This window comes from Tenrec ecaudatus, chromosome 6 (assembly GCF_050624435.1).
Source record: "Tenrec ecaudatus isolate mTenEca1 chromosome 6, mTenEca1.hap1, whole genome shotgun sequence".
In the NCBI taxonomy this organism is placed as follows: Eukaryota; Metazoa; Chordata; class Mammalia; order Afrosoricida; family Tenrecidae; genus Tenrec; species Tenrec ecaudatus.
In genome coordinates, this window is record NC_134535.1 from 144,285,573 (window position 1) to 144,300,628 (window position 15,056).

General features: G+C 44.1%; 1 protein-coding gene across 1 annotated transcript in view; it reads left to right on the forward strand.

Annotated features, from left to right (window-relative positions):
* The first annotated feature begins 6,189 nt into the window (after positions 1 to 6,189).
* The window catches only part of ARL8B (ARF like GTPase 8B), a 48,824-nt gene continuing 39,957 nt past the window's right edge, over positions 6,190 to 15,056 (forward strand). Inside the window, exon 1 of the mRNA XM_075552325.1 lies at positions 6,190 to 6,477. Coding sequence (XP_075408440.1) covers positions 6,355 to 6,477 — 123 coding nt within the window. The 5' untranslated portion in view covers positions 6,190 to 6,354. The remainder of the gene's footprint in view (positions 6,478 to 15,056) is intronic.

The following is a 15,056-nucleotide window of genomic DNA, read 5'->3' on the forward strand; positions in this document are numbered from 1 at the left end:
CTACCCCTGTGGTGTGGGGAGACAGCAGTCTGGCAGGGACTGCTTCCAGGGAAGATGCCTGTGAGCATCTGACCTCCCCCCACAAGTCCCCCTTTTGTTTTATATATAAAATTCAAAAGCCACATGGGCGACATGGCTATTTTCTATACATTAAAAACTGTCAAGGCAAAATTTCATGATCAAATTATTATAGCCAAAAATTTAGGTTTATGAAACATTTGGAATCTAGGTGCTGGGGATAAAGACCCCTATGCCCATCTGCTATTGGAGGAAGGCATGAGAGAGATTAGATGCAAAACAATGGTTTGTAGTAATAGTCCAGTAATTATTGTATAAAATGTTCAGATTTGATAGTCTCAGAGTTTCTCTTTGACAGCGTCAGCAATGGAAGTAATATCTCAGCAGTCAGCGATCGCCATTCTCAGGAATCTGTTGAATTTAGAACGATGACATTGACTTACCCAATGAGTTCCCTTCATACAGCGGGGGCAGAGTTCAGGTTCTTTTAAATCGGAATTAGGTGGCCCTGGCCCATGCTCTGGCGCAGGCCACAGTTTGCTTTTCACGGCCAGGCTGATCGGCCTGTGCTGTCTGTACTCTCTTTGAAGATGACCTGTCTTTCCCCAACTAAAGAACTCTCTTCTAGGTCTGATGTAATTTGCCAAGGCCGCTGCCATGAGGTCTGCCTTGTGTTCCTCTGCCCCTACATTCCTGCATATCCTAAAATAATCCAGCAGCAGTGCCCTGTTCCCTGTAGGGATACAAGGTATTTTTACAGTGCTTATTAGAGAAATCATAAGATAGTTTATGCACTAGATCTCTTACTGCCTGGACATTCTTCACACATTTGGAAATAGCATCTTCCAGTTGGGACACAAAGTCAGCATAAGGCTCATCATTCCTGTCTTATAGCCGTGTAACTCGGCTTCTCTCTTCTGATGGAATTATCTTTTCCCAGGAACTTAAGCAAATGTCACGTATCTGTCCTATTGTCTGTTCAGTAAACTGTAGCTGAGACTCAACTGTGATATAATTCTCATCTTCTAGCAGCTGATGAACCCCTAGACCTATCCCATCCTCAGCACTCTTCAAGCTCGTGCAAGGGCTGCTTGCTTCCATAGCATTTGATATTGCAAGGATTCTGAAGAGTAAAGGCAAATTCTCGCTAAAACTCTCCAGTCTGCAGGTGTCCAGCTCTCGACTTCTGCTAGACCCCTTATCATGCTAATTACAAAATGTGAATCTGGACCATAACTAGATACTGCTTGTTTGAGATCTTTCAGCAGCTTAAAGGGTGCCTTTCTTGGTTCCCTTCAGGGTGCTGCTCGTCAGGTTCCCTGTCTATAATTCTTTTTTTTTTCCTTTTTCCATGCTCCCCCCCGTCTATAATTCTAACAGGATAAGCCATTCGGAATTCTAAATCTGCTTCTTGAGCTGTACTCTTCTCCGCCCGTGAGAGCCAAGGTGCTTTCTTACTCCCTGACTCTTTGCTTCTCACTATCCGAGCCTCACTTTCTAGGTTAAACCTCTCTATTTGCATTTCTTTGGATCTGATCTCTTCTCCTCCAGCACAGGCTTGCTTGATATTATTGTGATTCTCTGCGCTATACTCTGGCGGGGCAGATGCTTCTACTCTGCAATGTACTGATTCAAACTTCGCCTTCTCAGCTTCACCTAAAATCATCTCATCTGCCTGAAACTCATTCTGCCTGCTTCTCATCTGACTCAAGTCTGTGTAGTTTAGAAGTTTCTCACTACTCTGCTGGTCTTGCACGGCCTTCGCTCTCTCACCCTGCAGCAGATCCAACACTGCTTTAATCTGCACCCACAGCTCCCAGGCCTCCATGGGTAGGCTCTGTCCTTCCCTGTGTGCTTTTCTTATGTTAATGGCCACCTTATCCCAAATCTCCATAACAAAGGTTCCTGACTCCGGAAAGGAAGGATTAAATTTCTTTAGCACTCAAAGAAACTCTTTCATTCTCTTATTCTTTACCACTACATTTTGTTTCTTCAAGAGGTGGCAAAGAGTGATACCGTACTCTGTATCCTTGCTCTTTGCCTGACCCATATCTCACTCGGACTAAAACTTCATACTTAAACTCCAAAAAATGTCCCAGTTCACCTTCACTGTCCGATGAGCCCGTACAATTGTTACATGGGATATAACTCAAAAGAGTTCATTTCCTACGCCCCCCCCACCCTCCCTGTAATGGGCACCACATGTCCCGTTTGGTGGTACATGTGGAGAGAGAAGGGAAGGAGGACAAGGGGAATGGAGGATGGGAGAGAGGACTGTAGAGGAGAGGGAGCCAACGAGAGGCCAAGGGAGCCCAAGAGAACTCTTTATTGCTAACTAAGGCCTATATAGCTTTGGGGGGCATGCAAGCCCCGAATTACAGGTAAAGACATACATCACAGGAAGGGGTTGAACGATAGGTTATACAGCAATGAGAGGAGGGTGATCTAGGGGTAGACATGCAATAGGAAGAGGAGGGATTGGGGGGCACACGTGTGACAAGAAGGGCAGATCCTAGGTTCAGGATGGCAGCCTAATTTTGGTGTTACTGCCCTGGTTTGAACTGTTCTCTGGCTCTCCATATAAACCATTTTCAGTAGGGTGTAAACCCCACCTACAGGGACCAAACTGATGGCCGCAACCCTTTAGGGAGAAGTAGCCTATTGTCCTTAACAGCAGGGAGCAGGCCCTACCTGTGGTGGGACCAGTCAGCAACTGACTGCCTACAGGGAGGATATCTCTAAGCATCTGACTTCCCACCATATGCTGGTAAACAGCCTGTAATGTTTGGCATATCTTTGGGGGAGACAAAGCTGGAGGAAAGTCTCTTTATATTCTCGCAACAACCTTCTTGAAAGAATTGGAAAAATGGATCACCAATTTCTTATGGAGAGGGAAGAAGCCTCAAATTAGGGGAACAACTAAGGAATTAAAATCCACAAAGAGGACATAGAGATCCTGAGGGGTGCTGGAGCAACAGCACTCTAGCTGAGAGGAATTACTGAGAGGCAGATGTAGGGCAAGCATGATGGTGGGGCAGGAGGAAAGTAAAAGGAAGTGTAAGGTCTCTCTCTCCTGGCTAGATTTCAGCCTCGGTCCTTGGCTCCGCTGGAGAAAGATTTCACGCCGAAGCCGGGCTTGTGATCCAAGTGAATTTAATGAGAGTTAAGAGAAGTTTCAGGTTTTACGCGGCACCCATAGGATTCCTTTGACCATGCGGCCTGGCAGACTGCCCCAGGTCACGCAAGGATCTCTCTCCTCCCACGAAGACGACCAGACCAACCAAGCAAGACGCCTCTCCCTTCCGGTCCCTGCCTTTTCAAGGGTTCCCGGGGGAGGCATGGTGAACGACCCCCAGGTCGATACCATTGGCCGAATTGCAGTCACCTGGCCCAGGTGGGCTGCTCCAGGTGTAACGCCCATCTGTGCCCACCTGTGGGAAAATCCAGCTTTGTCTTTTGTTGGCTCTCCTGGGCATGCGTAATGGACTTCCCAATTCCCTAGGCTAAGCTACCTAACAGAAGCAGAGGAAAGATCTAGGAAGCAAAGCTATGGATAGAGGTATAAGCATAGGTACATACATAAGTAAATACATTAATTTCTAAAAATAGAGGTATTGGCCTAGGTACATATATTTATATGGCAATACATTGAAGTAGTGGACTGATTTCGGGCCTCTGCTCATACCCTCCCTTAATGTAAGAACACTTTATTCTAACAACCTGGAATTCTGTGATGCTCACCCTCCCAGCATGATCACTGAAGACAAAATGGGTGCATAAGCAAATGTGGTGAAGAAAGTGAATGGTACCCAGCTATCAAAAGATATAGTGCCTGAGGTCTTAAAGGCGTGAAGTTAAACAAGCGACCAGTTAGCAGAGAAGCTACAAGCCCACATAGAAGAAGCACATCAGCCTATGGGATCACAAGGTGTTGACAGGATCAGGTAACAGGTATCAGAAGACCCCAAACAAACAAACAAACAAAAACCATATTGTTGAGAACATGGGGGTTCAGAACAGAGACCCCCAAACCCATCTCTAAACAATGGGACATCCACTCACAGAAGGGCCACAAAGGCCACAAAAGGATGAAACACACAATATTCCTCTGGTTTCTTGAGGCTTCCTCATCCCACACTATCATGACCCCAGTCCTACCTTTCACTGTGGACTAGACTGGGAGCATGTGTACAGGTATAGATAAGAGGTAGGAGCTAACAATACACAGAATCCAGTAATAGGAATGGGAGTAGCGATACCAGGAGGGTAGAAGGAAGGTGGGGAGAGCAGGAGAGGAAGGGGGAACCAATTACAATGATTGACACATAACCATCACCCTACACACCCCCACACCCAGGGGGACAAAAATCAGAAACCCTGGGGGAACAGTTGGTATACGATATGAAAATAATAATAATAATAATTTATAATTTATCAAGGGGTCATGAAGGGGTAGGGGAAGAAGAGCTGATACCAAGGGCTCAGTAGAAATTAGAAAATAATGATGGCAACATATGTACAAATGTGCTTGAGACAGACAATTGATGTATGAATTGTTATAAGAGCTGTAAAAGCCCCCAATACAATGATCTTTTAATTAAAAAAGAAAAATTGTGGAAACCTTTATTAAAGAGGAATGTCAAAATGTGAGGCTATTTCCCAGCCGTTCTCCCACTGAGGCCTGTGTACATGTGATGGCAGTGTGCTCTTCTGATTACACCAGAACCAAGTGGAGGCATGGGCATTTCAGAGGAACTCACATCGCGTTCCCTTCTGCTGTTCTGTGAGTGTAGGAAGCAAAAGGGAGTCCGAAGGGGCAAGATCAGGGCTGTAGGGTGGATGTAGGATAGGACGGTCGTGGCTCCCCTTGAAGGTACATTGCTGTGATGGACGTACGTTCTTCAAATCAACTTGTCTGGTCTTTAACTCAGCAAGGAAGTTTTCCATGTCCATAAAATATGTTCATAATAAGCCCCACTGATCATCATATGTTGTTTGAGAAATGTCTGTCCAGATGACCCCTTTGGAGTCTCAGAAACGGTCACTATAACCTTCTGAGTTGACCTCCCTGTCCTGAATTGAACTGGCCAGGCAGATTCCTCTGGAAGTCCCTGCTTTGCTTAGACCTTCGCTTTGAGGGTGGACTAAGAAAACTAAGACTGTGGGTTACTGAAAGACCTTGTCTGCATCCGTCCACTGCCTCCAGAGACAGACCCCAATACACTTAGTTTGCAAGAAACCCAGGCATGTATGACCTTAAACCCTAGCAGCACTGTTGTTTTTTATTTACCCTCAGTTATGAACCCCAGGGACACAGCACGAGAAAGAGGTGGCAGTCTGCTTTTGTAAAGATCTACAACCCCAGAAATCCCATGGGCAAGTCTCCTCTGTTCTTACTACCATCGAGTACATTCTGACCCACAGCAATGCAACAGGACAGGGTAGAACTGCCGCTGCACATTTCCAAGACTTTAAATCTTTTAGAGGACTGGAAAGACTTATCTCTGCACTAAGAAACAGCTGGCAGTTTCAAACTGCTGCCTTTATGGTTAGTGGCCCAATAAGTAACCACTACACCACCAAGGCTCTGTGTATCTTGTTTGAATCTTCCTTCTCCCTTGCCCCTGTGAAACCGTTTCTGGATTTCATTCCATGTGAGTCCATTAAAAATGTTCTCTTTTCCACACAGCTGTGTAGAATTCCGTCTTGAGCTATACCCCACTACCAGCATGTGGGTTGTGACACACAGGAACCCTATATAGGGTCTCCAAGGCTGTCAATCTGTAAACCTTGACTTTGAGGTTAGCAGTTCAACTCTATCCAGTACTTTAATGAGCATTCAACTGATCAACGTGTGGTTTCCCATCTTCTGCTACTAGATTAATGTAGGACAAGGATTTTTATTTTATGCGAAATCCTTCAGAATATTTAAGCCTTCCTATACAGGTAGAACCTCAATGAATGAATGGATGTGTGGACAAATAAATGTTGAATGAACCACTGAAGATGAGGGAAAAAGCAAACCTTAAGGGAGCCCGCCGGCGCGTTGTGCTATGGAGAGGTTCCACCAGGGGGCGCTGCAGGAGGCGGGCGCTCCTGGTCAGCAGGCCACGCCGCTCTTGCCGTCAGAACCGGCGGCGACGCGGGGACGGCGGTGGGGGAGGACGAGTCATATGACTCGCTCGGCTTCCTGGCTCTGGCCGCCGCCGCCCGCCCGCGTCTGCCTGCGCCGCCCCGGGGCCCCGAGGAGCCGTTGGGGGGTCCGGGCCGAGGTCCTCTCTTGTGGAAGCCGCCTCCCAGCCGCCAGCCTACCCGTTTGCTCTCCCGGCAGCCATCATGCTGGCGCTCATCTCCCGCCTGCTCGACTGGTTCCGCTCGCTCTTCTGGAAGGAGGAGATGGAGCTGACGCTGGTGGGGCTGCAGTACTCGGGCAAGACCACTTTCGTCAATGTCATCGCGGTGAGCGGCCCCCTCCCCCCCTCGGACGCCGCCGCCCGCCAGTCCACCCGGTCGCCGCCTTCAAGGCCGCGCCTTGGGGCGCCCCTCGGCGCCGAGAAACAAATGGGGAGCGGTGTGGGGTTAATCCTGCCCCCAAAGGTTAGCTTTGGGAATTCCCAGCGTTGCGAGGACAGCGGTGTCGCGCTGAGACCGGCTGCGGAGGGGTTAATCCCACCTAGCCGCCGGCGGGCGGTGTCCCCAGCGCGCCCGGGAAAGGGTTAAATTGGCCTGGGTAAGTTTTGTGTGCAACTTTTGCGGCCCGGGCTGCCCTCGGGTTGGTTCGTGGGGGCAGGTGGCCTGGGGAGTGTCCGTCAGCCCTGGGAGGGAAGTGAGGCTTGAGCCCTCCTCAAGTTTCCCCTCGAGGTGAAGAACCCGTTTGTAAGGAAAGCGGGAGACCGGCGTGGACTGCGTCCTGGATTCCGTGGGGGGACTTATCGCTTCCAGTTCCCCAGCTAATGCTCCCGCTTGTTTTACCTCATCTCCCTCAAGAGTCGGGATCCAACTGATGGTTGAGCCCACTGGTCCATTTGGGGAAGGAGGGGCGGAGTCTTCGTGGCCACAGGTCCCCCGGGGTTCCGGTCCCCACTCTGGATTTGCAGGCAGCTTGCAAGTTAACTGTCTTGAAAAGGAAGGGCAGGCGCTTGAGAAGGGATGGCAGAAGCATAGCTTATTTCAGGATATCTCGGAGGGAAAGTGTCCTGAGACTTTGTAGTGTGTGTGGTGTGTACTGAAAAAGACTGGGTGAAAGGCCGAGTTCACGCTTGATCTGGTCGAAGACGAAATCGCAGTGGAACGATTCACAGCAGTATTTGGGGCTGTGGGCTTGGTGTGACTTAGTCTTAACTGGTTAGGGTTTGTCCAGACCAGGCATGAGCAGCTCTAGCGAGAGAGCCAGGAGCTCTGCCACCTTTTAGATGACTGTTGTTATCCGTATTTACCAGGAGACTAAGCTGCCCAACTGGTTTGGGTAGAGGAATGATTCAGTCATGGTCCCTATAGAGAAACAGCTGTAAGAAGACTTGCAGAGAAGGATGACAGATGCTCACACTTCTTGGAGGAGTGTTAAGTATGAACAAATTGTACTATTTTGTTGTATGGCTCTTTTTGTCATGCCCTCCTCTCATGAAGATGATTGTGTTTCCAACAAGTATGTGCAATGTGTATCCAAATGCCAGGAAAATTAGTGAGCATGATGTAGCCGGACTAGATGGTTTACATGCTAAAGCCTACGTAGCTTGAGTACAGCTCAGCTCAGTTAAGGGTAAATATTCCCGTCTTCCCTTGAGGTAAGCATTGGAGTGAGTTTGCAAATCTTGTCTCATTGAAAGATTGAATTGACGTATGTTTTAGAAGGGCGTGTTTACTATAGTAGTTGTATTTGTGGCAGAGAAGTAGTTGTGTTTGGGAAACAAAAAAGTTGAGTAAGTCAATCTTTGAGAAATTTCTTGTTGATTGTCATGAGTTGTTTTCTGTGGACCATGTAACTAGTGAAATGAGCTTGGGCTTTGAAGTTGGGCAACTCTGGTTTTGAAATCTGGCCCTGCTTTGCATCCTTTGAGTCTTTGCTTTTCAATCTAATAAATGGGGATAATAATATGTTCATTACAGAGTTGCTCCAGGGATTAAATGAAATTGCAGATTCAAGTTTCTAGCACTGTACCTACCCTCAGAAAACAGAAAATTCTCTACCATCCAGTTGATTTCAACTCATAACCACCCTGTATGACAGAGTAGAACTGCTCTTTTGAGTATTCTCTGCTGTAAATCCTTACTCAAGCAGACAGCCTCTGCTTCTCCATCAAAATAGGTGGTGGTGTTGAATCCACAGGTCTACCAAAGGCCCCCCTCCCCGAAACAAACAAACCAAAAAAAGAAGCCTCTCCATTGAGTCGATTTTGACTCATAGGGACCATGGCTGTAGTGGTAAGTAAATGGCAACTTCAGGAAACCAATCCCTGGTCAAGGACATCATGCTTGGTAAAATAGAGGAGCAGTGATTGACACGTGGCTCCAACAAACGGTGCCAACGTAAGAACCACTGTGAGGATGGGGTAGGACCTTGCAGTGCTTTATTCTGCTGAACATGGGGTCACCGTGAGTATGAGCTGACTCGATGGTATCAAACAACACTTTTTATTTGTAGTCAGTACAGCCCTTTAATGCAGAAACTTTTGAAGTTTATTAAGAGGTGTGTCTGCGATATCCAAATGTAGGCTACAGAAGTGGATTTATGGATTATGGCAAATAATTACATCATGCCCCTCCACCAGTTTTCTCCCTTTCTTTTGAAATTTTTACATTGAGCTTACTTAAAAAAAAAAATCTAGAAATCTGTTGAACCTAAAGAAAGCCAGTAATTTCAATATTATCTTTTAAAAAATCATTTTATTTAATATTATCTTAACATTAAAGTGTGTGCTATTTTCATTAGAAGTGTGTATTCAACACCCTGTCATCAAATTGATCGACTCAGCAGCCCAGTGGGACAGAGTGGAACTGCTCCATAGGGCTTCCAAGACCATAAATCTTTATGGGCGCAGATACCTCCTCCTCTTCCGGAACAGCTGGTGGGTTTTCACTACCACCCTGAACAGCCCAACCTTTAGGTTACTGCATCACCATGGCTCCTTAGTGGTGTGTTAGGTCCTGTTAAAAGCTCTGGATTTGTAACTGGCTGTGTCTTTGCAAGTGTGCATGCAAGAGCAAGATGGAGCCTTTACCATGAAGAGTTACAATCTCGGAAACTCGGAATCCACTTAGACAGTGAATTGTTGAGCAGAGTGACCTCTAAGATTAAAACAAACAAAAAAACCAGGTCTCAGTGAACTAATTGACTTTTCAAAAAAATTTTTCATCCACAGACTAATCAGTGATTCCTTTAGAATATATTGAAGTGATTTGATCAATTATCAGTTAGAACCAGTGTATCCTAAATACTAAATTTGGCCTTACTTTCAAGAAAAAAAGTAAAGCAACATTTTGTAGAGTTTTTTAAACATAGAGACAACATATACGTTTGTCTAATGTGTTTGACTTATAGAGAAATGCAGATGGGTGTTGAACACTATCAGGGGACTTTGAAAAGTTCATGGAAACTAGTTTCAAAGTTCATGGAAAAAGTTCCATGAATACTTTTGTATGTCTACGTTTCTAAGCTTATTCATTTATCAAAGTAAGCAGATAACTTCTCATGCACAAAAAGCTTTTTGTAGTATTCGAATTAAGATGCTGCTCCATCTTCTCCCTAAAAAGTGAAGATTTTAGAGTTACCATACCCAAAGTGTTTGCACAACTGAAGTACTTTTTTTTTTGGGGGGGGGGGTTGTTCATTTATTTTCATAATATTTTTAAATTTTTATTTTAGGTTTGTTTTAGGTTCACATTCAACAATTTTTACACAATTTCTTTGATGCCATTGGTTACACTCTTTTTAAAATTTTTTTTATTTTAACAATTTATTGGGGCTCATACAATTCTTATCACAGTTCATACATATACATACATCAATTGTATAAAGCACATCTGTACAGTCTTTGCCCTAATCATTTTTTTCTCCTCTTTTCTTTTTTTACATTTTATTAGGGACTCATACAACTCTTATCACCGTCCATACATATACATACATCAATTGTATAAAGCACATCCATACAGCTGAAGTACTTTTAACGCAGAATTGGGTCCAGTTCTGGAAGACCGCAGAGGCTCAGTCTTCTGAGAATGTGTGTTGTTTTCTGTTGTCAACTGGAAACAGCAGCTTCTCTAATTTATTAAAATATAAAGATGCCTGACCTAATTTGTGCTTTCCTTTGGGTATTTTAAAAAAGAAATATTCCTAGTCTTGAATTTTCTAATGAGCTACTGTGAAATTGCCATTACTGAGCATTCTAGCAGTTATTGCATAAGAAATCATGTGCCATATATGTGTAATGTATGTTGGGTAATCTTCCTTTTTCACTGGGACTCGTTGATGGATTTTAGTGCTGTCAGTTACTAAGAAACATTTACTAGGCTTTATCGGAACGATGTAAGTTTTCTAGAAACTGCCGGATTTTGACCTTAGTTGCTGCAGAGTTGGCCCTGGGTGTGTCAGAATAGCCCTGTGCTGCAGAGAACTGTAAGGGCAGTGTCCCTGCCTGTGCGCAGTAGAGCACCACGTCTTTCTTCCTAGCACCTCTGAGGAGAGTCCGACTTTTAACCTATCTAGTTAGTAGGGGAGTGGCTGCTCTGCAGGGTGTCCAGGCTTGTAAGGGTACATCTGCATATGTCCCTCCTGCAGAGATGCCGTGAGCACCAACCACAGACCTGCCCCTGAGCAGTCACACACTTTAAGCTCTGCACAACTGTATTTTCTGAAGATTTGTAGGCGTGTTTGTGATTATAAAAATAATGTTTCATTAGTTGAAATTTGAAGAGACTAGTACCAAATATCTATCCCGAAGATTTAACTATTGTCAACATTTCAGAGTGTTTCCTATATGTCTTCAGTTTATTTCCAAAACCTTATCGAATGCCTTCCAAGTATTCCTTCTTGCAGACGCAGCAGCAGCATGCAAGGGGGCCTGATGAACGTTCATGGGAAAATTCCATTACTAATGCCATTTTTCCATGAACTTTTGGAAGCCTGGTAGTTGGTTGGTCCCTCAGTATTAGACATTCAGGTAGTTTCCAGGTTTCTGCTAATTATTCCACTCTGCACTTGTGAGGATGGGTTCCAGAGCTGCCATTGCAGAATCAAAAGATAGGAACAGATTTCATCAATGAGATGATCAAATTGCTCTCTAGAGAGGGTGCATTTTTACTGCGTGCTTAACTCATTCCTGTTATGAGCAAGCCCTGTTCTTAACTGTGCCTGTAAATGGAATTTTAGGTTATTCAGAGCAGGTGAATTGAGATCTTACTTAGCTTTACTTTAGTGCTAGAAAATTCTTGTAAGCCTTTTCAGTGATTTAAAAGCTTCACCTGCAGGCCAGAGCAAGTAAAGAGAATTTGTCTAAAAGAATTAGTTGCAGAGGGAGAGATTCCAAGGTTTCAAAGTGAGGGCAAATTTACATAACATTAACAAAGGACAAGTACAAGTTCCTAATCTGGGGGCTTCAAGTATAAAATTGAACACCAATTAAGCACTTTTTCCTTTGGTGTTTTTAGGGCAAAACATACTAGTTTAATTGAGAAGATGATAAACTAACAGTTATTTTAAGCTCTTTTGTTAGGTACTGCTGTTTCTGTTTTTAATGAGTTTTATGTTTCAGCAGCTGCTAAGACAGGCTATAAAGTAGAACATAATTCTTTTTTCAATTTTCTCTTACAGAAGTTTGTAGGCAAGCCACATAAATTCAGCTCGTTCCCTTTAGCTGTCATGCTAATTTGTTTTAAACTCATTAGGGCATTGTATTAGTAATTCATATCTCTGAAGGCTGATGGATGTTTCCATGTGGTCCTTATCTAACCTGGAAGTAGGATGATTCTTTATTTGTTGTCTAGAATTCATTTTTCTAAACATGAATCTAAGAAAGTTTGTCATGTAGACCACTTTTGGAAACTCTAGCATAAGAATTTTCTTTCAATTCATAACCTGAGTGTCATAACAGTTTCATGTCCTTTGAGCTCATGCTTGAGAAAAATCAAGGGCAGAAATAAAAACCTAGTGACTGAATATCCCAAATTAAGTAATTTAAGTTTAGTTTTTCTAAGATGTAGCACACCCAAACTGAAATCCTTAGTGGAATAGTTTGCGCTCCTTCTTCAAAACCAAAACCACAGCCTTAATTCTTTTATTGAAGCTGGTACTTTTTCTTAAATTAGATGCTGGATCTTGCATTTGGATCTGATGTCATAGTTTACCCTGAGGGTGGAATGGGGGGAGGGGTGGAGGGAGGGACATACTACAAAGGAACAGAAGGAAACTTGCTAGGAAGAGTGTTAGAATTATATTGATTTTCCGTGATTGTGGTGATAATTTCATGGAATGTACTTGTAATTTTATGTAATTTATGTATATTTATTGTCAGTCAACAGAACTTCAGTTAAGCACTGAGATTGCTAGTTCAAACCCATCCACTGGCTCCAAGAGAGGAAAACCTGGTGGTCAGCTTAGCCCCATGGGACAGACTGTTCTGGCACAGAGTTGTTGCAGTCGAAATCAACTTGGTGACACCTAACAGCAGCAACAAACCTGTAATGTAAATAAAAGCGGTGTTTCGAACCTCAATTTGCTGACATTGGCTATAGTGGGGTGAGTTTGCTTGGAATGCATTGAGTCGGTGGTTCTCAACCTATTGGTCACAACCCCTTTGGGGGGTCAAAACGACCCTTTCAAAGGGGTCACCCGATTCATAACAGTAGCAAAATTAGTTAGTCAGTATCAACGAGCATTTTATGGATGGGGGGTCACCGCAACATGAGGAATTGTATTAAAGGATCACAGCATTAGGAAGGCCGAGAACCACTGCTTTAAGTGATAATGTGAGTTAGAATGGAATAGTGACTACTACCTGTTTAGGTTCAAGTTCTCACCCCTCCCTTATTGATTGGCTCCCTTATTGCCCATGTCCCTTATTTTGGAAATGAGAATGATGGTGTGTACCTTGCAGTGATACCTCCATGGAATACATATAGAACACTGAGCGGTGCAAGTATATAGGACTGCTTCAGAAAAGTTAGATCCTGGAGTTCTGTAATTCCATCTCTTCAGCTCTGCATGTTGGTCTGTTTCACTGATGCATTCCAAATGCCCGGAACCGTGCCGGGCACATCTGTGCCAAAATTATTGTTTTTTTAAATCATTTTATTGGGGGCTCATACAACTCATCACAATTCACACATCCATCCATTGTGTCAAGCACTGTTATACATTTGTTTCCTTCTTTATTCTCAAAATATTTGCTTTTCACTTGAGCCCTTGGTATCAGCTCCTCATTTTTTTCCAAAATTATTATTAAAAACATAAAAGTAGTCAAAAATAGTCATGATCCTCACCCATTGGTATGAGCCCAGCTGATTGGGATTTGAATAGTGGCAATGTCATATATCAGTAGTGTCAGGTGGCTCTCTGGATTGGCTGTCCTCGTGTATAAAATGGAAGTGATCGAAGAAGCCACCTTGTGAGGAACTTGTAATAGCCCTGGTGGTGCTGACAGGTAAGCATTGAATTGCTTGTGAGGTTGGCGGTTCAAACCTACCAGTGGCTTCTTGGGAGAAGAGCGAGGCAATTTGCTTCAGTTAAGATTCGCAGCTAAATTGATGGAAAAGGTGTTTCAGTCTCTAGATTGGGATTGCAATTTTTGTTGGATCTACAGGGTTCTTTCTTCCTTTTTAGAATTTGAAATTAGATCTGATAAGATTCTCCTTGGTCAGTAATTATTTATAGAAACCACTCTGAACAGGGGATTAGAAACAAATCCCTTTTCTTACCTTGCCATTGGTAATGACAGGACTGTTTGCATGCCATCTGACTGCTCCGTTTGTCATGTTTGACGTGGGTCAAGGTGAACAATGATGAGAGCCTGGAACTCATCGCTGTGTGTGTGATGTGTACTTGTAAGTAGAATTAGAAATCCTAGGTACAGGTCAGATAAATAAATGTCTGTGCACTCCAATCTAAGATGCTCGGTATAAAATAACAGACCCTCTCGGGAAGAAAAGTTGGATTATAATTTTATGGTAAGAACTAGAGTAGACAGATTCCATGAAGAGGGGAAGAATGGCCTTCTAGAATTAGGTGCTTTGTACACATGTAAGGAAAGGTGGGTCTTTCTAGTCCCACAAAGAGTTACAGTCTCTGAAACCTAATATGTAGAATATTTCTTAAGTAAGAGCTTAATCCGCTATGTAAACGTTCACCAAAATCACAGACACAAATATGCTGTGGAGCATATGCTGTGTATAAAACCAACTAAACTCATGGGCACTGAGTCAAGTTCTACTCAGGGTAACTCTTTAAGACAGAGTAGACCTGTACACTGTGGTTCCTGAAACTCAATATTTAGTCTCATTCTTCTCAGGAGCAGCCCTTGGGTTTGAAGTAGTAGCCTAGCAGTTAGCAGGCCAATGCTTAACCTACTGTGCCACCAAGGTTCCTTCCAGCTGTATAAAAAAAGTCAAACTCATTGCCATCTAGTCCATTCCAACTGATAGCTACCCTATAAGACAGGGTAGTTGCACTTTGTTCTGCTAAACTCTCGGTCAGCAGTTCGAAACCACTAGCTGCTCCTCGGGAGGAAGTTGAGGTTTTCTACTCTGTAAAAAGTTACAATCTTGGAAGCCCACAGGTCCAGTTCTACCCTGTCCTATAGGGTCACTCCGAGTCTATTGACTCCATTGCAGGGAGTTTGGTTTTGGTAAGGAACCCTGGTAGAACTCAGCTGCTACTGTAATGTCAGTAGTTCAAACCAATCAGCACCTCGGAAGGAGAAGCCCTGGAGAGCTGTCCTGTCAAGATCCTAGCCAGGAAGATCCTGTGGGACAGGCTGCTGTCTCAGATGATGACAGGCACTCTGCTCTGAGTTGACCCGTTCTTTCTGAGGTGAGCGGAGAGTAGGAGT